Genomic DNA, 22,396 nt, shown 5'->3' on the forward strand with positions numbered 1-22,396 from the left:
CATTAGAGAGTTATGAAACCGTAAAATGATAGCCGTCCTTATTACACGATATTAATAAAGTACAAAATACTTCATGACTAAAAGAGAGTTACTGCTAACATGTTAAAGAAATCTTTTATGCAACTACTATTTTAATTGGAAATAAGCGACAATTTCAGTTTAAAATAAGTTTATTTTTGGCATTTCGATTTCCTTTTTTGATTATAAACTTAAATTGTGGCTTATTCCAAATAAAAATAGTAATTGCATTAAGATACCACAAAAAAATAGCTTCAGAACAATATTAAGAAATCTTTTATTTTGACAAATGACATTAAATAGTCTTGTATAATATAAAAATAACCTATAAATCTTTATAAGATCTTATTTTTTACTTATATACTTAATCTTAGATTAAAAAATAAAATAAAATCATTGAAAAGAGTACAACGTTGAATTTAATTAAATTGTTATTTAAAGAATACTATAATTCATAATTATCACCTTACAATATGGAAGAATAATTAGATATAGCTACTTTAGCTGACGCAAATGATGAAGAAATCGAGTTGTCAGAAATACTTATAAATATTATCGGTATAATGTAAAACACAAATCATGAAAATTTACTAATTGAGAATAATAATAATACTAAAAACAATATTCATTAAACAAAACAAAACATACAACAAATTTGATATATCTATATAAATATAAGTGAAATTAGACATCGTTTTTCCACAGTATAGACAACAACTTGTTATCTATACTGTGGTTTTTCTTTCTACACGTAATTTGACAGGTTACGTCAAAATAAGGGATCTTTAAATAGAAGTTATCTGGTCTGTATTTTATTTAAATAGAGAGGGCGTTTATTTTATTAAAGCACAGTAAAAAAGGACGCATAACTGCACATGAGTAAATGTTAAAATGGTTAAAAGGTGCTTTTGTTAAAAGATGACATAAAATAAGTCTTCAATAACTCTTTATTTATTTTGTTAATCATAGCTTCCTTTGTTAGTCATAGTATCGTGCCATCTATTAGTTCTATTGCGATTTAAAATGACAAAAAAACTATTTTTAAGTTGTTTCCGTACAATTCTTTGAAAATTACCTTTTACACAAACTTTTTTCTAATAATAGCTAATACAACAAAAAAGAATTATCTAATTTGGTGCAGTCGTTCGGAAGTGATGCCCGTACAAACATTTCGGCCATTTATACGGCAAGTTTACATTATGGCTACCTAACCACCTAGTTAACCTAATAAGAACTGTGTATGATAAAAACTCAATCAAAGTTAAAATACACGAAGTATATTCAGATGCATTAAAAACAAAGAAACGAACTACACAGGGCTGCATACTAGTATTACCATTATTATACAACATATATTTTAAATATGTAATGAGAAAAGTACTAGACGAATAGGGTGGGGGAATCACTATAGGAGGCAGAAAAATCAGCAACCTGCGATACGCAGATGACACACTTATACTAGCAGCAAATGAAGTCGAAATGATTATCAGAACTGAACGGCTAAGCCGGATAAGCGAAGAGTTTTGATTTCAGATTAACACCGGAAAAACAAAAATGCCGATCCTAGACAGAGCAAACATTAATCTACTGCAGATACAGCAAGTGGCGAATTTCGATAGACAGATTTGGCGGTAGACAGATTTTTATACTTGGGCCCCCTGATAACCAACAATGGCGATTGCTCCTCAGAAATCAAACGTAGACTAGCAGTGGGCCGAACAGCAACAGCTAAACTGGAAAGAATATGGAAAAACCGAACAATAACAAGGAATAGGTTGGTCAGTGCCCTTATTTTTCCCATTGTTACATACGCAGCTAAGACATGGACTTTTAAAAAAATCAAGAGGAATAAAACCAAAGCCTTCGAAATGTGGGTATGTAGAAGAATTCTACGCGTGCCCTGTACAGAACATAGAACCAACGTGTCAATTCTGGAAGAGCGTCATGTAAAAGACAGGCTATTAAAAAAACGAGCATACCTAATTTACTTCGGCCACATAGCTAGAAAAACGGGGACCATGGAACTATTGGTAGTAGAAGGAAATATAGAAGGCCGAAGACCGAGAGGGAGATCTCCAACACGATGGGCAGACTAAATGAAGACTCTACTGAAAATCCCTACGTGAAGCCGTACATATCAGGATGGCAGCCAATGGAGAGAATAATATTTAGAGTGTCACCACGTCCTGACAAGGACTCAAGGATTGAGTAGGAGGAACTTATTATTCACGGCCAAAATATCAGAAAAAGGCTTTCAGATATAAGGCTATAAAGAAAAATCCTGAGAATATCATTCGTAGACAGAGTCACGAATGAAGAAGACTTTCAAAAGAAACAGAGCTAAATAATGAAATAAAGATACCAAAACTACAATACCTTGACCATGTGATGAAAGGAACAAAATATACCAGCTTCTGCAAAATATCATGCAGGGAAAGATTTTAGGAAAGCATAGCGACTCATGTCGACGCGTCGACCTTAAAAGGCGGCGAATGTCATGGCAGAGCAATTCTAGAGAGTGGTTTAAGTGCTCGTGTAACCAGATTTTTAGAGGAGAAGTGAACAGAGTTGAAATAATTATGATGATCGCGAACCTTCGAAAGAAGACGGCGCCTTAAGAAGAAGAAGAAGTAAGAAAAAGTTAGTTTCCAGTGAAGAAGTAATTTTGAACAAAAATTGATAGGAGGGTAGGACATTTTTTGTAGACTCGAGGAGAAGACTGGTTTGGACACGTGGAAAGTATTCTTCCGGAGAAACCGAGAAGGAAAATATTGTACTAAAGAATGGAAGAGATAAGGAAGACATTGAGAGTGCTGTAGATCAGTAGGTGAAGAGATGTAGCAAAGAGGGCAAAACCAACCATAGGTTGTAGAGTCGAGAATGATAACCATGATGATAGAGTTAGTTCATTTTGTTTTCAACTTTTTTTTGTTGAAAAAAGGCACACATTAAATATCGAAATCAACATAAAGAAACAAAAATACTTATAAGAACAGTCTATATATTCTGTGAAGAAATTAATACGGTTTTTAGCATACCAACAAAAGAGATTAACAGGCACCGGGCCATTTTATTTTCTCCTTGAAGTGCCTGTATATATCAAAAAAATAATATAAGTATTTCACTATATATATATATATATATATATATATATATATATATATATATATATATATATATATATTAAACTTTTTCTCATTTCTGCTACGCCCATTGTTGTTTTTGTATTTCCTTTCTTTATATTACACGTTCCATTTCCTATTTGTCATGGTCTTCCCTTCTACGTCCTTCTGGTTTTTAGTTTTTACTGCCATCTTTTTTCATTGACTCTGTATTATTCGCCCATTAAAGTATTTTCAACTACTTAATAAATTTTTTCAACCAATTCAAGATTTGATTCGTCCTGCTGGTTTTCACCTGTTTTTATTCTTTAATTGCTACCTTTTAGTTATTACTTTTACCCTTCTAAGATATTTTATTTCGATAGCATGAAATGTACTCTTTTACAACGTAAATACCCATGATTCACGACCCAAAAAATATTGCCTTATTGAATTAATTTTCTTTTCCTTGTAATTTCGTTTCACGTCACTAGTCAACTTGTAAGTGCATAACGACTCGTAGATGCAAACAGTCTCTTAAACAACTAGCCAAACACAACAAAGAAACATTTTTATTGGTACCAGTCAATAAATGACTTGCTGGTAACAAAAATGCTGATAGTCTTTTTAAAGTAAAACCCACTACACCTTTTATCAGACCAAAACCATTTTCCAGGAGCTCAAACAGCCGCATCGTGTAAGATGTCAGAAAATGGGAAAAAGAACTTTGTGTAGCTGAAAGGCCAGCAAAAAGGTTATTACAACCTTCTGCTCGCATCTTTTTTCTACATAATTTTCTTGTTGTTAAGAAGTATTTCGTTAGTATTTTATATATATTATGAATTTCAGACTTCTTAAATATTTAAATATTTAAATATTTAAGTCCCTTCGGTGGTTAAAAAATTTGTTCAATAAAAAATAATTCTACTTACCATGTTATTCTACGATAAAATGAGGAAAAAAAAACAAAAAATCACACTGTCAAATCCAATTACACACTCACCGTCACAGCACTCCAGAGTCTAGTACTAATAAAAATTAACTAGCTAAATTGCGGAATGACTCTTAACTGATCCATCATATACGGAGATAAACAATGCCGTAGATATGCAGCGGTTACACTTGCCTTTCAGAAGCGACTATCCAAAACATCCGCGCGATGAACTGTGTTCATTTTGTAACAATTTTTTCAAAAATTATATTTTATTTAAGAGTCATAGGTTAATAACTGGTAATGGTTCTACTTATTTACTAATTAAAGATACTTCTTTGTCTCGTTATCATTACTTATCACTTATAAATATAAATGTTATTTTATACAGCTTATGACATTGTATGTTTTTATCTTAATAGTATAATTATAGAGGGTTACTTCGCTGATATACAGGGCGTTGACAATCGACAATGATCTATCCTATAGAGGTTTCATTAATTGATGATTTTGGATATGGGAAAAGTCTTCTTCTTCTTCTTCGTTTTATGTAGACATGACTCTGTCTGTTTTTCAATGTGCGTCGAGTAAGTCGTCGTTCCATCATTTTTGGTGGTTTTCAAACTGATCGTCTTACTATTGTGGAAAGGTCTCTCGTCGTCTTTACTACCTTAATTGTTGTCATTTGGCCTATATGATCGTACCATTCTACTCTTCTATTTCTTACCCAGTACTTGATGTTCTTTACCTTGCATCTCTGTCTTATATCTGTAAACCTAAACTGTAAATTCTAAATTCTAAATTCTAAACTTCGTGGGGCATGGTAGATATCTGGGTTTGTTAGAGCATAGGCACGGATCGCTTAGATCGTGGCTTCAAACTTCCCTAGTAACGTTTAATAAATAGCAATAGGCTAATGGGTAACTGCAAGACTTGCAAGACTCTTGCTGCAAGACCAAGACCAAGACCAAGACCGAGAGTGCAATACCAAGACCAAGACCAAGACCAGGTGTATTGGCGCAAGACCAAGACTGTCTAAGTCTCGTCTTGTTCTTGCATTTGAGTAACACTAATAGACACTTTGTACATGAAATCAAATCTTGACTGTCTTTTTCATTTTATTCGAATCTACTCTGTATGAGTACAAGAAACCAATTCGCTAAGGATTTCTGCTTAGTTGAGGAGACATGTCGTGGAATGCAAATTTTAGATTCCCCATGTCTCTATTAACATCTTTATCAACGTCTGTTTTGCCTTGCAATTTTTAGAAGGCTCAGATTAAGACAGAAATCTGAACTGTGTTTCGAAACTATTTTACGGATTTATTATCAGATGTCGCTATTGCGTCTATATCGAAGCCATTTTAGTGTTGCTTCTTAAAGACAGAAAATATTTATTTTTCACGTTGAGAAAGCCTACGAATATCTGTCCTGATGAGCCCTATTAGGGCGAAATACGTATAAACAGATACATAGACACTTTGTACGTGAAATCAAATCTTGACTGTCTTTTTCATTATATTTATTTATAGTTTACAGTTCGGTACTCTCTTATCAACTAAAACTCTACTCCTAATATCGTTACATATATATACCAAAAGTATTATATTCAAGAATATTCTGGGGTAGTCCCACCTCTAATTCGTCTCATCGAAACCGCATCGAAAGACGTGCGCTATTGAAATGCCAATTCTTACGTTTTCTAGATTTATCCTTCTCAGAATTACGACGTATCGGAGATGAGCTATTTCGTTACAATATGATCTGTAAGTTTGACTCGCTCAAAGTGCTTATTTTTGGAAAAATTTGCTTTTAAAATAAAATTCTTTTTTTAAATTTTGAAAAAAGTGCATTGTTTTAAAAATAAACTAAATAGTATTGTTAATTGTTACGGAAAATCTTGAAGCGTAAAAAAATTTAAGTTTTGCTTTTCTGAACATTTTGTTTTTTTTTATTTCTTTTTTTTATTTTTTTTATTTAAACACAAAACCACATCAACCGCGCAGGGTTATTAGTGGATATAACAAATACATGAAATATTACGTTAAATAAAATTGAATAACTTGATGTCTTTTAAATAGCTTAACACTGTCGAAATTTTTTTGGTGAGAACTGTCTTGAGACTATCATCTGTGAATCCGTGGGATCTTCTTTTTTCCTTGAATTGAGGACAATTAAGCAGGATGTGTTTCACAGTCAGTGGGTTAGAGCAGCTGGAGCAGATAGGTAGTGGTTCTTTTGTTATTAGGTATTTGTGTGTTAACGCAGTATGGCCAATTCTTAAACGATTAATAATGACTTGGTTTCTTCTGTTTAAAGGAGTCTCCAGGACATCAGTTATTTTTGGGCAAATTACATTTAATTTAGTACCTAATTTTTCCCAATAATTTTGCCAAGTATTAATACAGTGGATTTTAACCAGGTTTTTTAGATCGGTGTACGGATATGTCTTCAATTTTGCAGGATGTTTTGAGTTCATTCGACTTTTGTTAGCCAGTTGGTCTGCTTTTTCATTTCCGTAAATACCTGTATGTGAAGGTACCCAAATAAAAGCCGCTTCCTTTCCTAATGTTCGAAATTTTTCTAGTTCGTTTTTTATACTGTGTATAACAGGGTTGTTGGTATATATTTGTTTCAGTTCCAGTAATGCATTTAATGAGTCTGTTACGATAATGCACTTCATCGTTCTACTCTTTTCTAAAAAGATTAAGGCTTCCAAAATAGCTGTGGCTTCACCTGTTAGTATACTGCAGTTGGTTGCTATCGATATGCTATAAGAATTTTCTTTACAGTAGTAGGCAGCAGCGTGACCATTTGGAGTTTTAGAGGCATCGGTAAAGATTTGCAAATAATTAGGATAATGGTCTAGCATTTCCATGAATAGAGATTTTATTATTGTGGAATTTGTAGTTGATTTGGGATACTTGGTAAGTGTTACGTCAATAGTTAATAGGTGGCTTGTCCATGGGGGATAGTTTGCATTTATATTTAGCGATACATTGAGATGATTCATATCGAAAGTTGTGAGCTTTATTCTTTCTATGAGGAGTATTATTGTTAGGAGGAAGTCCAGGGTTGCAGATGTGGAAAAATACAGGATGCTGTTTCTGGGATGATATCTTTGCAATGTAGTTCAAGGACAGTTGCTGTCGTCTTATATGTAAGGGAGGTTCTCCAGTTAGAACTTGCATACTACTAACCGGACTAGTTTTAAAAGCTCCCAGTGCTAATCTCAATGCTGTAGATTGAATACTGTTTAGGTTTTTTATAGTGGTTTTACATGCAGCATCGTAACATATGGAACCATAGTCGATTGTAGTTCTAATTAGCGATTTGTAAAGCCTAATTAATATTTTATATTTATTTTTTGTATTTCTGTAAGACATAACATTGGTTAAGATATTGATGTTCAAAATTTGAAAACACTCGTAATTAGTGACTTGTTCAAGCCCTTTCAACTACATCCCTTTCAAAAATAAGGGTTTAAAAAAATTAATTAAAAAATTTAAATGATCTTTTTGCCGTTAGCAAAAACTACAAAGTGGTTTCATAGCTTAAAAACTAACCGAGTTATGAGTAAAAAACCAATCACATATTTTAGGAGATATCAGAACGTATTTACTGAAGAGCATTGTAAGAACACAATGTGCTATTAAGGCATATGTAGACATACACCCTTACAAACTAATAAGGGTTGTTGTCTAAGTTGAAATAAAATAAATTTATAATATTGTGATTAAAAAAATTATTGTATTTATAGTTTCAATTAAAAAAGAAGACTACAACTAGGTATTCGAATTTTTTCGCAAGGGGTGGTTTTTATAAGGGTAGAAGTTGCGTGGTAAAAAATTAAAACAGAAAGAACTCTAAATTTAATGTCGCTGTATAATTAAATAATTCCAAATTGCTTGAATTTACAATTATAATAGGATTTTTTTCTAATTAGGGTTCTTTTCACCCGTAAAAAATAAAAAGCAACCAACGGATCAAATTCAATTTTTGAAGTGGAGTGTAAGTATAACATAAATCTAAATTTCCATGTAAATCAGTGGAAACAAGGTATTCAATGACATTGGTTTAGTTATAACTAACCTATGGGTTGAGATTTAGGGGTTAAACTGTGATAAAACTTAATTTATGTTGTATAATGTTAATTGATATTCATTCACTTTATTTAAAGATGATTTGAATTAATTACGCGCTTTAATATACAATTATACGATGTTTTTCTAATAGAAGTAGTTTTCCCCCCTAAAAAGTGAAAAGCAACTAACGGCATAATTTCAAAAGTGAAGTGGAAGGTGATTAGAACCTAAACGCAAATTTTCATGCAATTCGGCGGTGATACGGAAAATTACACGGTATCGCCGCATAACGCGTTCATTTACTGGCCTAAAAATGTTTCCTTTGTTGTTTGAGGCTTGTTATTTTCTAGGCCGTATACTCTGACGATGTTAAGGTCTTCCTTCTTCGTTTTTATCTTTGCTGTAACAATCCTTTCTGGTATTTATTGAAATTCTTTGATGTAGTTTTGGTATCTTTTGTATATTAGTAAGGCTACACCTTCTTTGGCTCTGTTTTCTTTTGCTACCCCACTGTAGATTAGTATTATTCGCCTAATTTTAATTGTAATTTTCCCTTCTTGTTGTTTCGTGTAGAGAGCATATGTCTATTTGTTTCTTTTTCAGCACTTGGGTTATTTCTTGGTCTCTTGTGTTGAGCGATCTGATGTTCCATATAGTAATTCCCATCTGGATTTTGGATATTTTCCTCTTGTCTTCATTTCTTGCGGTGGTCGTCTTCTAGTATCAATCCGGTTCCGAGGCTTCATGGGAAAAAGTCCTTGAGATAAATTAACTTTTAAAAATTTTTGTGACACGGTATCAAATCCTATCCCGAATATATTCGCAATGTAGTTTATTTATTTTAGTAAAATGATTGTCATTTTTCCTTTTTTACTCTCCTATTTTTCAAATGGTATAGGGCAATAGCTATGCCATTACTGTATTAAAACTACAGTTGAATGACTTCTCAAAAGTCTTGGTAACAAATACTTACATGCAATAGTTAAATTTTGGTTCAATCGGCTGTGTAACTGCGATCTATAATACAAAGAAAAACCAATACCGTAAAAGCCTCTAAAGACAGTATAATTATAGCAAGTTCGGTAAAATCAAAGACGCCTAATCCATGGCAGACGTTAAGTAGTCAAGGGGCGCTAAGAATTTCTACACAGATTACCAGGAACAAACCGAAATTGGAACGAAATAAAAATCAAAAACCAAAAATTGGAACTTTTTTAAATAATTTCATTCTAGAAGTTAGATGGTCTGGATCGGGACTACACACATGGAAAAGAATAATAATAAAAGAAGACAAGTATATATTTTGGAATTATAGGTCTAGAGAAAGTTTTCAACAGGGTGTGAAGAAAAAATTATGGAATATACTGCACAGGAGAGGTGTCGACAATAGGATAATAAATAAATAACAGAAATTGCCATCATTCACGACTCAGAACGGATTAGGCAAGGTGCAGGATTAATACCTGCGTTATTTACAGTATTTATGGATGGAATAATAAAGCAATGCTCAAAAACTATTCGTCGGATATAGACCTTCATAAAAAAACAGAAATCAATTTCAGAAGAAGCATTTGGAGGTAACATAATAATAATGGCCGAAAGTGAGAAACAACTACAGAGGATCTAGAGAGCTGAGATTTGGCTTCTTCTTCTTAGGCTGCCTGTCCGTTCCGAACGTTGGCGATCATTCTGGCTATGATGACTTTATTGGTTGCTATATGAAATAGCTTTCTATACATGCTCTCAGGTTAGCAAGCCACGATATTCTTCTTCGTCCTGGGGCCCTTTTTCCTTCAATTTTACCTTGCAAAATGCATTGAAGTATCTCGTATCTGCCTTGATTTCTCATTATATGTCCCAAGTACTGCAGCTTACGGCTCTTCATGATGCGATGTTGACCAAATCCGCAGTTGTGTTCATCCTCCGCAGTACTTCTTCATTGATGACTTTGTCCATGGTATCTTCAGGATCCTTCTGTATGACCATGGCTCAAAAGCCTGAAGTTTTGATAGAGTGTCCGCCTTCAATGTCCACGTTTCTATACCGTACAGAAGCACTGAGTACACATAACATTTAAGAAGCCTTATTTTTGTTTCTAGGGTGAGGTCATGGCTCTTGAACACAGAACTCATAGTCAAGAATGCACTTTTTGCCTTTCAGATGCGACATTGCTGATATATTTAGTATATTAATTTTTGATGTTTCTTTGCAATAACAACATTTTAATGCTACAGATCTTTTAAAGGTAAGATCATTTACTGAATGGTTTTTTCATATTAGATGTATCGCTAATAACACTCTTTTAGATGAACTGATGATGCTTATTGAACAATGGGCGAAACGTCTTCAATAAATAGATAAAGTAGCACAACTCTTATCTTTTTTATCTCCAAGTTGACCAAAAAAATCTCATTCACTTACGAGTGCACATTTTTTTATATATTATATATATATATATATATATATATATATATATATATATATATATATATATATATATATATATATATATATTGCTACACTTCCTTGAAATCAATTTTATTCAAACACGAACTTGTTTACTTGTTTACAATACGTACTTTAACAGACTGATAACTATAAACTTCAAAAACTCAGTTATATCAAATTACTATAAATGTATTTATATATATATATATATATATATATATATATATATATATATATATATATATATATATATATATGTATATGCATATAGTATATGTGTATGTAACGTATATATAACTAGTCCTGGTATAAACATAATTTAATTAAAATTGCCCAATCTACTACACACTTCTCTTAACAATGTTTAAAAGTTACAACCCATCCCTAAATTTACTGTATGTGTTCTATTCTTACGAAGAACAGTAGAATAAACGCGGGAATTCATTGTAAACGTCATTATCTTGTCATAAAATTGACCAGTGACCCTGTTAATAAAACGTAAATTACTTTTTGTTGATTCATAGCAATTTCAGCCAGATGTGCTTTAATATTTGATTAAAACTTTTTAATAGGAATATTTTATTACTAACGTAGCATACATACTGTTGTAGTTCATTATTTTATATTATTCAGTTTATTCAAGAAAATAGTATTATATACTCACCCAACTTACAAAATAAGAGACAGGTAAATATAAGTTGCAGATATATATGAAAACGCAATAAGAAATCAGGAAAAAGGATGAAAAATAACAGAGCAACTTCCTGAAGATATACCTGCAGAATTGCTAAAACACGCCCCTTCGGCTTTAATACACGAATTAAAACAAATATTTTAAACATACTTATTCCATGGAAAAATAATGAAGAAATCGAAAATGGACTTCTTAAGCTCCATTCATTAAAAGGGAAACAAAAAACACCCCAATAATTATAGTAGAGAGATTTATGCGTTGCACCTTCTGTGGGTAGGTTGTATGGGAAAACCTTCAAGAAAGGATGAAGGAACAGCTGCGGACTTTAGAAGAACAGAGTTGTTTTCGTCCCGGACGCTCTAATACTGATAATATATTTTCTATAAAACAGCTTATAGAAAAAACAATAGTATCCAACGCCGAATTGCACATTGTATTCGCCTCCAAAAGGCCTATGATAGTGTTCCAGTTACTAACCTATGGAAAGCAATGTAAAATCACGAAGTAGATAACACATACACAAATGCCGTAAAAATAAAAGTCAGACAAAAACTACTCAGATTTGTTTAAAGTCAACGCAAATAATGCCTCTCTTGTACCCATGCTTCCTCTGAAGCCAAACTGCGTTTCATCTATCTGCTTATCACATTTCTTATAAATTCGGTTTTGAACAATTTTCAAGAGAATCTTTAAAGGGTGGCACATTAGGCTTATCAATCTATAGTCATTACATGATTTGGGATTGTTGTTTTTTGGTAGAGATAAAAATATCGATTTAAGCCATTCTTCCGGGATGTTGCCCTCTACATATATGTGGTTGAGAATTAGGGTGAGTCTCTTTATATTACCGTCATCTAAGGCTTTTAACAGTTCAACTGGAATTTGATCAGGACCCGATGCTTTTCCTTGTTTTGCATTCTGTAGGGCATTCTTTACTTCTGAGGGTAAAATTTGTAGGTATTGTTCTTCTTTACCTATATCTTGTTCATTTTCCCTCTCGTCATGGAACAGATGGATTATAAATTGTTCCCATACTTCCTTTATTTTGCTCTCTTCAGTAAGTATTCCTCCATTATTATCTCTTGTTATGAGTGTTCTTCTTTGTCTGGTGTTGCCTGTAAGTTCTTTCATTTTTTTATGTATGTTTGAGGTGTCATGTTTGTTGCTGAGTTCTTCCAATTCCTGGCATTCTTTGTTCATCCATTCCTCCTTAGCCTTTCTGATTTCATATTTGATTTTATTCTTGATGGTTTTATATTTATTTTCATCTTTATTTTTGTATTTTCTTTTTTCAGTTATTAGCTCAACTATTTCCGGTGTCATCCAGTCTTTTTTAGTGGTTTTCTCTTCTTCGCCTAAGACCTCCTTTCCCGCTTTTAGTATGACTTTTTTCATATCTGCTTATTCAACGCTTCCTTCAGTTAATTTATTTATCTCTGCGTTTAGTTGCTGTTGACAGTTGTCGTCTTTTAGGTATTTGATGTTTATTTTGGTGGTTTTAACTTTTTTCTCCGGTTTTCTGAGTTTAATGTTGACATTTGCTAGTAATAGATTATGGTCCGTATCTGCATCTGCGCTTGGATAGGTTTTTGCACTTTGTACTCCATTACGAAACCTTTTGTTAATCGTTATAAAATCTATTTGGTTTCTGATTATATTGTTGGTGTTATCTTTTGGAGAAGTCCACGTGTATAATCTTCGTAAGGGTAGGTATGTATTTGTTATGACTAATTCTTTCTCCTGGCAGTACTGGACTAGTCTGTCTCCTCTTTTGTTTCTTTTACTTAACCCAAAATTTCCTACTATATTTCCAGTTTTTCCTCGACCGACTTTAGCATTAAAGTCGCCCATAATTATTTTTACCTCCTGCTTCTTTATGTTTTTTGTTAACAGTTCTAAGTCCGCGTAGAATTTTTCGACCTCAGCATCATTGCTATCAGATGTTGGAGCATACACTTGGATTAGATTTATGTTTAGAGGTTTGGCTTTCAGCTGAAGTAGCATTTGTCACAAACTCTTTTAAATTACTGTTGATAATAATACCAACACCATGGCTGTGTTCTCCAGTGCATTTGCCTGAGTAGAAAATAGTATTATTATCCTTGGTGTAGTTTCCAGACTTTGGCCATCGGACTTCTGAAAGGCCCAATACTTGTATGTCTAATCTCTCCATTTCTAGCATGACTGTTGTTAATGTTCCTGCTTCATAAAGTGTTCTTATATTCCACGTTGCTATGCGTTTTAAATCGCTTACACTAAATTTGTTTCTCCAGCCGGGGACTCTTCACACCCCTGTCCCATTAAAGGGACGCCAGGCACTCGGGGCCACTGTTTGATTTACGTCCATTTGTGGTTGTTCTGGACCATTTGTGGACCAATCGTTAACAACTCAAAATTGAAATACGTACCTGGCTATACCTACTTTGTATCATTTAGTAAAGTACCTTTAAACTTTGGATAGAATTTAAAATTAAACTTAATGTAACGAAAGACTAAGGGTGACTATTCGTTACAGCATTAAGGGAGTAGGTACAGTCATTTTGTGCTTGATATCGGCCCAGTCTCTTAATCTGGGGAATTCCATCCGAATGATCTTGCAACGGATAGTACTTATTTATTATTATTATTTTTTTTTTAATCCGAAATTATACTTCACAATTTCGAATTTTCAAATTACAATTTATTGAGCTTTCTCTCCCGGTGACTGACTTTGAATTAATTTTATTTATAATTTATAAGAAGAGAGTTTTAATTATATTAATATTTGTAGATTTATACATATTTATATTAAAAATTTGAATCATAATATTTTTTCTACAAAGATTCATTTATTAAAAGTTGAAATAATTTTTTGTTTTCTTCAAAAAATTTTATAAAACGCAAAAATTTAATGCTATTCTATGAGCACGCGGCATCTACATTTTACATTATCTAAAGTTGCATTTGTTGCCCCACTCAGCCCACTCCACGGCTCGTAGGAACCGTGGCCCCACTCTTTCTTATTTTAGAAGCAGTAATAGCGCTGACATGACCGCTCCCTAGTGGTACAAATAAGGAACTAAAATCATGATCAACTTCTATTGTTTTGTGTATAGCCTAGACAAAATTTTTTATCTACTATGGTCAAGGAACTTGTCTAAGGTATTTTTAAACAATGGTATAATCTTTGCCGATGCTGAAAAATGACAGTAAAAAATCCTTCTATATTCTTTGTATATATCCCTATAATATTTGAATCAACGTCTATATTCACTTTACTGTTCCATTACAGTTTGCTTCTTTGCCAGTTCTGCTCTTATGGTATTTACTTCATATACGGCGCTGGCTGTCCAGCCAAATGCTCATGTACATAATAAAAAAATAGAATTTATTAAATTATCACTTGATTTGATTATATATTTTTTGTTGTCAAAAGTCAATCATGTGTTTTGCGGTTTAAATTTAATGTGAATTTGGTGAATCAATGTTTGGGTTTTGCTACAGGTAGTGGAGATAATTTATTTTATTGAGAATGTTATGCCATAGACTTTTTTTATTGCACATTCCAATTTAAGGAAGGCTTGAAAGACTACTGAAAATTTGAATAATGTTTATAATTCGATGGCTTATTTTTATTATTGTTTATCATCCAAAATTTCTTGTAACTTTTATTGGACTTATATCAACTACCTGCCTCATTTTAACACTTTTCTTAAAATCGATTCCGGATTTCAAAGAACCACAACTGGTGAGTAAATAACAAATATTTTTAAGTAAATTATCTGAATGTTAAAAAAATAGGTTATCTTTATTTTTTCTGGAAATTTGAACAAATAAATTGGCGAAATACTCCAGTCATATTTTACATGCCATTGGGCATTTTCTTCAATTAACAACACTAACAAAATAGATTAGAAAATACAAAATAAAGTTAAGTAAATTGAAGTGAACACTTCAGTTAGTATGATAAATATAACCACGATGCAATATGTTGGAAATATAGGTGGTATCAGGTTTAGTTGAGTAAATAATGAAGATAAGTGCAAGGAAAAAAATTACTGTTAAGTCCCAATAGGAAACAATAAACATGAATCCCGATATATTGGAATTTAGCAAACTTGAGAAGGCCAAGATTAACATTGGAATATGAAATCGGGGTGATAATGATGTATTTCTACAGAAATGAGAATAATATTAAAAATTTTTATCTATATAGTGAGCAATTATGAATATTTACATGTAATGAACCATAAATGCAACTAATCTTCTATCTCTAATAAACTAAAGAAGTAAAACATAGTAGTATTCTCATTTTTTAAAGAATTTGTGAATTGTTAGTAAAACTATGAATGCATTATTTCAGGGTTTTAGTACAAGAGGAACATCTATTGCCAATCGTCTAATAGCTTGGCAAAATATAATAAAATCTATTGACCCTGTCGGGCCTTACACACAAAATCCAAAAGAATACAGGTTAATGAAACAGAGGGAACAGCAGACTATTGGCAAATCAGTCAGGCCATTCAACAGCTCAAATTCCACTAGGAAATCTGGAACGAACCATAAGGGCAAGAAAGTTATTTATGGGAAAGTAAGTAGTTGGATAATTTTTACATGTTTGTACATAAATATTGATACTCCTAATTATTGAGGTTTACTTCTTGAAATTCCAAGTTCTGTAATTTTATATGTGATCAGATATTGCAGTTTCTTCTATTTTATTATTTTAGTTGTGCCATTTTACATTAAAACAGAGTCATTCATAAAATGTTTAACACTTTAAGTGCCACCATGTTAAAAAGAAACGCAGTTCTGGGGCCACTGTAAAATTCATAAATATGTATTAAAAATGCCCTACTTAACTGTGTCTTTAATTTATATGTTATAATGTTATTTTCTCATAGAACATTGTTGTATCGAAATGGATACAAGTGGCCCATTTTCATAAACTGACGCTGTTGGCCACTTTATCAATTTGGATTCAGCATTATAAATATAAAAAGGGGACCTTACATTCAAACAGAAAAAATAATCCTCCTGAAGTTGTGAAAGCAAAGTTACAGAAGTATCAATCTATGAGTTTACAAAGCAACACAGGTTGTACTGTTTTAAAATGGAAGGACAAAAAAGATGTCTTGGTGATTTCAACAAAACACAGCAAGGCAATGGCTCCTGTAAAAATATGTGGCGAGGAAATAGAAAAACCGATAATAATTTTAGAGTACAATAAATGTAAAGCCTTTATAGATCTTCCTGATCAATTGAAGGGATATTCTACTAGTTTACGAAAGGCGATCAAATGGTATCGAAAATTAGCAGTAGAATTACTAACAGAAACTACGCTAATAAATGTGTAATGTGTACATCAGATGGTAACGAAGAAAAAAAAGTCCATTACCAAATTCAAAGAACAAGTTGTCACTCAGCTTTTGGACGAAAATTTTACAAGACCTTGTCCGCCTAATAACATAAACGAAAATCATATTTTAGTGGATGATAATAAGAAAAGAAGATGTATGATTTGCTACATCCACGATTGGAAATATGTCCAAGCCAAATCTTCGCAAACTCGCCACAAATGTAGTGCTTGTAAAAAAAATTTTTTTCTCATAAATCCGAATTATTAATGTAATAACATTCATTAAAATAGTTTTTATTAATAGCTACTAAAAAATAAATGTGTTATTTTTTTATTTAAATTAATTATATTTTATTTTTAACAAAATGTGTTTAATTATCAACTTGTAAAAAAAATTTTTGGCCAAAAACAAATTTTGGACCAACCGGCTCTGTTTTATAAGCCTCATTTAATTAAATACAAACCCTGCATTCTTTTGAATTCAGCTAGCCTAAAGTGAATGTATTCCTTTGTATCCGTTTGGATACAGGTGATCAAAAATGATCAAAGTCATTTGTATTTAATAGGATACAAATGGCGCTTAAGGTGTTAAAATAAATTAGGCAGAAAATGAAATTAACAATATAGAAATAAATATAGGTATTAACTACATACCTATAGAATTGATCTTAACTTATTTAAAATATTGTTTTTAGGAAGTAAAATTGGCTTCCAAGAATGACACGAATTGGATAGATATGGAAAAGTGGCGAATATTGAAATCAAAACATGTAAAATCTGCTAAAAAATTGGCTCAACTTAGAGATGACTTCTTTTGTGGTAGTCCAGGTAAAAAATTTTTTATTTCGACATTCACAACCTATCTATACCCTGAATTCAATAGGATTGTCAGGGCAGACATTTTGTAGTTCGTTAACACTCGGGGATAAGCGGCTATATATTTATTTCTTTATTAGCACACAAATCCACTTCTCAATTATTATTTTTGCTGGTTACATCTGTTGGAAGTCCGAACTAGAGAAGGTACACTTGCCTTGTTGCGAAATTTATTATTTAGTACCGCTTGCAGCTTATCCGTGCCATTGAGGTATACCCTGAGTGCCAATAGAGAGACAGGCGGACACCGTTATTTCTTTCGAAAGTAATATTCTTAATGCAATACGGCAACATTGTGAAAACTCACCCACAAATAACCATTAAAATCAGGTGTCTGGTAGTATTTCATGAGCCGTACCGTCGGGTAACATCATGGCATCAAAACCAACGTGCAGTACATCTGTTAATAAACAAAGTAAAAAATGGTTATCTATGGGAGAAAACAAATGATAAAATCGGTTTATGAGGGATTACGTAGAAGATATCTAGATATGCTTATAGAGGACGTCGCGGCATTGTGTGGAGATTTAACGAAATTATCGGCTCGTACGGTTTTCCGAATAGTTCAAGGTTACAAACCTATCCAAAAACCAATCCATAAAGGACGTGCAAAAGTTGTATTGGACGATAGTACGAAAAGTATAATCTGAAGGAAGTGATTCGGAATAAAAATATTTCTTGAAAATAATAACTAATAGGTACAGTTCTAGTGATTTTTTGTTGCTACATTCGGAGACTACCTGTGAGATCCTTCGTCCTACCTGGTTATAATTTTCTAAGTAGGTATGTACGTAATAACTTTATTATTATGATTATGGCAAGTTTGTTTTTCACAATTGCAGTTTACATTAGGTTGCTGGGTCTAGAATTATTATTTTCTGTAAAGCAGTTGGTATTTATACTTGAATATGAATTTTATTTAAAAAAAAATAATGTACATTCTACCTGCTATAAGTCGATAACAAAGGGAATAAGTTATTTCGAAACTATTACCTATTTACAAATTCATTCTCATTTACTTAAAACTCTCATGTAGAAATTGGTTGTAAATAAAAGTTCAAAAGGAAAAACAAGGTTGTTTAGGGAATTCTATTATTTCCATTTTAATCGTATTTAATTGGAAATTCCTAGGTATTATATTTGTGTTCTTGGAAATTGCTCAATTTGAATGCTACGTCGTGTTTAGTTTAAAACGCATATTATGACTAACGAGGGTTTTTCAAAAGGTTAATCTGACAATTCATCTACATTTTGATGTCTTAATGGTGAAAAATTTTATAAAAAGTAGTGGAAGATATTCTATTGGGGAAATGCAAGGCGATACAATAGTTATTAGTTATTCTTACGTTTATTACTAAGTTTTGTTTATATTTTTAAGTTATTTTCTTTCTTGTTTGTTATGAATTTAAGATATTTATAAATGATAGGTTTTGTTTATTACAAATTATTACGAACCAGAAGTATATTCGTAACATTTCATTATTATAAGGGAAGAAAGTTTTGGATTTAAAATATAATATAATTTAAATGAATGAAAATATTATGTGTACATCTGGCTTACACAATTAATTGTTAAGACGTAATATTTTGAATATAATATTTTTACGTAACATTTTAACAAAATATATTTAACATAAATTAACAATTTGACCATTAACGCAAAAATATTTTTATGTGCAAGTTTCCTATTATTTCCCTTATTTTAAAAATATACACGCCACCATTGAACTACACACGTTTCTCATCTCGGACCCCTCGAGGGTCTATCATTTCTAAGCGATAACCTGACCTGTCGTATTGAATTCCGACTATAGTGAGGTACATAAAGAATTTTATTAGTTTTGATAAATTAAAAGAATATTAAAAATTTTTAATAAATTACAGTAAAAAATAGTTTTAAAACGTCTGTATTAAAATCTCTTCTCTTCTCTTTTATATATTCTGCAATACATGTAGTTAAAATTTCTTTTTGTTTTCACATCACTTCAGGCTAGTGCCCATATTGAGTTCGAAAGTTGGTCTTCAGGATAATTCTATTTTGTTTTTTTTTTCGTTATATATCGTGAAGCATATGCGCATATTAAATCATCTTTTTCAATTTCAACAATATAAAGTCTGGTCTCATTCTGGGAAACACTTCTCTCAGTTTTGGGTTTATTTCTGAAAAAAAATTAAAAACATATTAGCTACATTAATACTCCAAAAAGTTAGATAAATTAATAAGAAAAAAAATAAAACCTGTAACATAGTTTCTGAAGTACTCCATGTTTGGTGTCAACTTTGTAAAAACCTTCGTCATTTGTCTGAAGAGTAACTCCAATGATGTTTCTGAGATCACCTTTGCCTTTGTCAACATCTGGAATCAGTATAGTCACATTATCCCCAATATTGGCTGGTGGATGAGACTTGCCAGAAGTTAATTTCATATTCTTAGCCTGTTTCACAAGATTTTCTGCTGCGCTTTTTGAATGTCATTTTCAAATAAAGAAACTTGTTCTTGGTTACTAACTTCTTCAACGTTATCATCACTGTCTTCTCTTAGGTTAACATTGCAATTATCATCTATTACCTTCCGAAGTCATCTTCATCCTGAATTTCATTTATGACTTCTTGCTGCAAAAAGGAAGTCGAAAGTCCTACTCTAGGTTCTATTCCAAATAATGCCTTGTATGGTGATTGTTTTATCCCTGAATGACCATTTCATGTCAAATTTGTCTTTCATCCAAGAATATATCATATTCTTAAAATCTTGATTGGTATGTTTAACAGAGCCCTGGCTTTGACTGTGTCTAGGCCTTCCGTTCACAATTTTGAGTTCTGGCAAACTCACTTATAATATTGTTGACAAATTATCCTACTCTACCGTTATCAAATTGAAGAATATATGGCGCTTTTATAATTAGAAATATATCATTCAAATGGTAAGCCACCTCTGTCGCTCTCTTACATTGTAAAACGTGTAGCAGAACAAATTTTGCTAGATGGTCTTGTTAAACCATAATAAATTTAAAATTTCCATCTGGTTCTCTCTGAAAATCGATCAGATCTACTTGGCACCCACTATTCATATCCGAATGAAGAATGGGCTTAGAAACTAATTTTCTTTGATTATTTGTTTTATGACAGACACTACACATAGATAAATACAGGCTTATCATTTCTTCATTTTTTTTTTGTAATATTGGCATATTTTTTTGATGCTTCGGTTAACATCCTATCACGACTGCCGTGGCCGATAGCCACATGAGCTGCCTCAATCACATCATAAAGTTTATTGGATGGAATATATTATTTTATATTAGCTTCACTTGGTGCGATGGTAATGTATTATAATAGGTAAACCTTTAACTTTAAACTGAAGTCATTAACTAAACACTTTACGCACGGCTGGCAACTAGACGTAAAATGAGTGTTTAAAATGACAAGCGAGGAGCGGCGCGGAGCGCTGGGGGCGTGATTTGGGAATTCCCCGCATGTACAAGTCCTGACATGTTCGCCCAATTACTTTCGACTCTGATAAATTAGTTAATTGGAAACTCGGATAATTTTTAATGGTATTTGCCATCAACTGCCTGTTGAACTTTGAAGAGAAATCAGTTAAGTAAAGAAAACTACACAAAGCACCGGCATACCATGTGATTGATGCCGAACTATTGAAATGTTCAGAAAAGCCATAGTCTTATTGACTATAATATATAATAGTATATTAAGTTTATCCCATTTCCCGATATAATGGAAGTGTGATCAATATAATCTCGATCCTGGAATTTAGAAAACCTTCTTTTTATCGACTACCTTATTGGAGAAGTCCCATTATGTAGAAATTTCACGTTTAACGTCAAATATTACGTGTTAAGCTAAAACGTTACGTCAAATGTTACGTTTTATGTCAAGTGACTCACGTTATGTCAAAACGTCACGCTTCAAGTGGAATCTGCACCAACAATACCAATGAAACACTTAACTTGTCAAAAGTGAAGAATGATCACAGGAGTATACCCTATATCCATAACCATTGCAAATGAAATCATTTAATAAAAACTATAAATCTAATCTGTATTAACTAGATTAAAAATTTGCAATACCAATAAAAAAGTGTTATTTTTCTTCTTTCTGTTACTTTGAAAGTCAACTCTGAAATTGGCTAATGCCTGTAGTAGCAACAAGTGTGAGTCATACGAATTCAATTTATTGTTCCATTTCAGATTCCCAATATGCTAAACTTGTGATTGCTTCAGAGGATGGCCATGATCTTTTCAACGCGGAAGATCTAATAAAGTTATGTCATTTACAGAAGAAACTCACAAAAATTAAACATTACAAAGAGCTGTGCGTCCAAGATAACAACAAGAAACCTTGCATACCTTGGTCACTCACAAACTATGTCGCCTACTTCAGCCTAAAATCGTCGTGTAACAAAATCAAGGTATGTATGGTTAGTTTAAAGACAATAACATCGATTTTCGATTCGTAATGTAGACTCTTATAAATAAGTTTTTTATTAATTTGTAGACTGCCATTTATGTTTTTCTTAGAGACGATAACAAATTTAAGCTTTATGTTTAGTGTGTGACCATATTCGTTATTTATCTCTGCCATCTTGATCAGTACAATTTTTCGTTTAGAGTTTACACATTTCTTCCATTTTTAGAATAGTGTTTTGTCTGATGCATTGTTTCTTTTTCTATCGACTGTTTTTTGTCATTTTTCTTTCAGTACTATTCTTCACAGCTACGCTAGTTTTCTGCACGTGACTAAATTTTCTACCTAACATTTTTCTCTTACTTTTGTGTATTTTCCTGATTTCTTCAACTTTCCTTGTTAGGCTCCTTACATTTAACATTGGTTATACTCGTAGCATAGTACTAATAAAATAAAAAAACCGTTTTTTATAAATTCTTTATTT

At 32.2% G+C, this 22,396-nt stretch overlaps 2 protein-coding genes across 8 annotated transcripts in view; one reads left to right on the plus strand and one right to left on the minus strand.

Annotated features, from left to right (window-relative positions):
- The window catches only part of LOC140451589 (uncharacterized), a 36,514-nt gene extending 32,113 nt beyond the window's left edge, over positions 1-4,401 (minus strand). For 2 of the 3 annotated variants that reach the window (XR_011952088.1, XM_072545437.1), the window contains exon 1: positions 4,052-4,401. The gene's annotated coding sequence lies outside the window, so the exon portion shown is untranslated. The remainder of the gene's footprint in view (positions 1-4,051) is intronic. The other variant, XM_072545438.1, reaches the window with a different exon arrangement.
- The window catches only part of disp (RND transporter family member dispatched), a 60,567-nt gene that overhangs the window by 19,901 nt on the left and 18,270 nt on the right, over positions 1-22,396 (plus strand). For 2 of the 5 annotated variants that reach the window (XM_072545432.1, XM_072545433.1), the window contains exons 1-4: positions 14,614-15,003; positions 15,619-15,846; positions 17,310-17,442; positions 21,696-21,916. In XM_072545432.1, coding sequence (XP_072401533.1) covers positions 14,863-15,003; positions 15,619-15,846; positions 17,310-17,442; positions 21,696-21,916 — 723 coding nt within the window. In that variant the 5' untranslated portion in view covers positions 14,614-14,862. Of the gene's footprint in view, positions 1-14,611; positions 15,004-15,618; positions 15,847-17,309; positions 17,443-21,695; positions 21,917-22,396 lie in introns of those variants that run through there. The other 3 variants (XM_072545436.1, XM_072545435.1, XM_072545434.1) reach the window with 2 other exon arrangements.

Source organism: Diabrotica undecimpunctata, chromosome 10 (genome assembly GCF_040954645.1).
Source record: "Diabrotica undecimpunctata isolate CICGRU chromosome 10, icDiaUnde3, whole genome shotgun sequence".
Taxonomy (NCBI): Eukaryota; Metazoa; Arthropoda; class Insecta; order Coleoptera; family Chrysomelidae; genus Diabrotica; species Diabrotica undecimpunctata.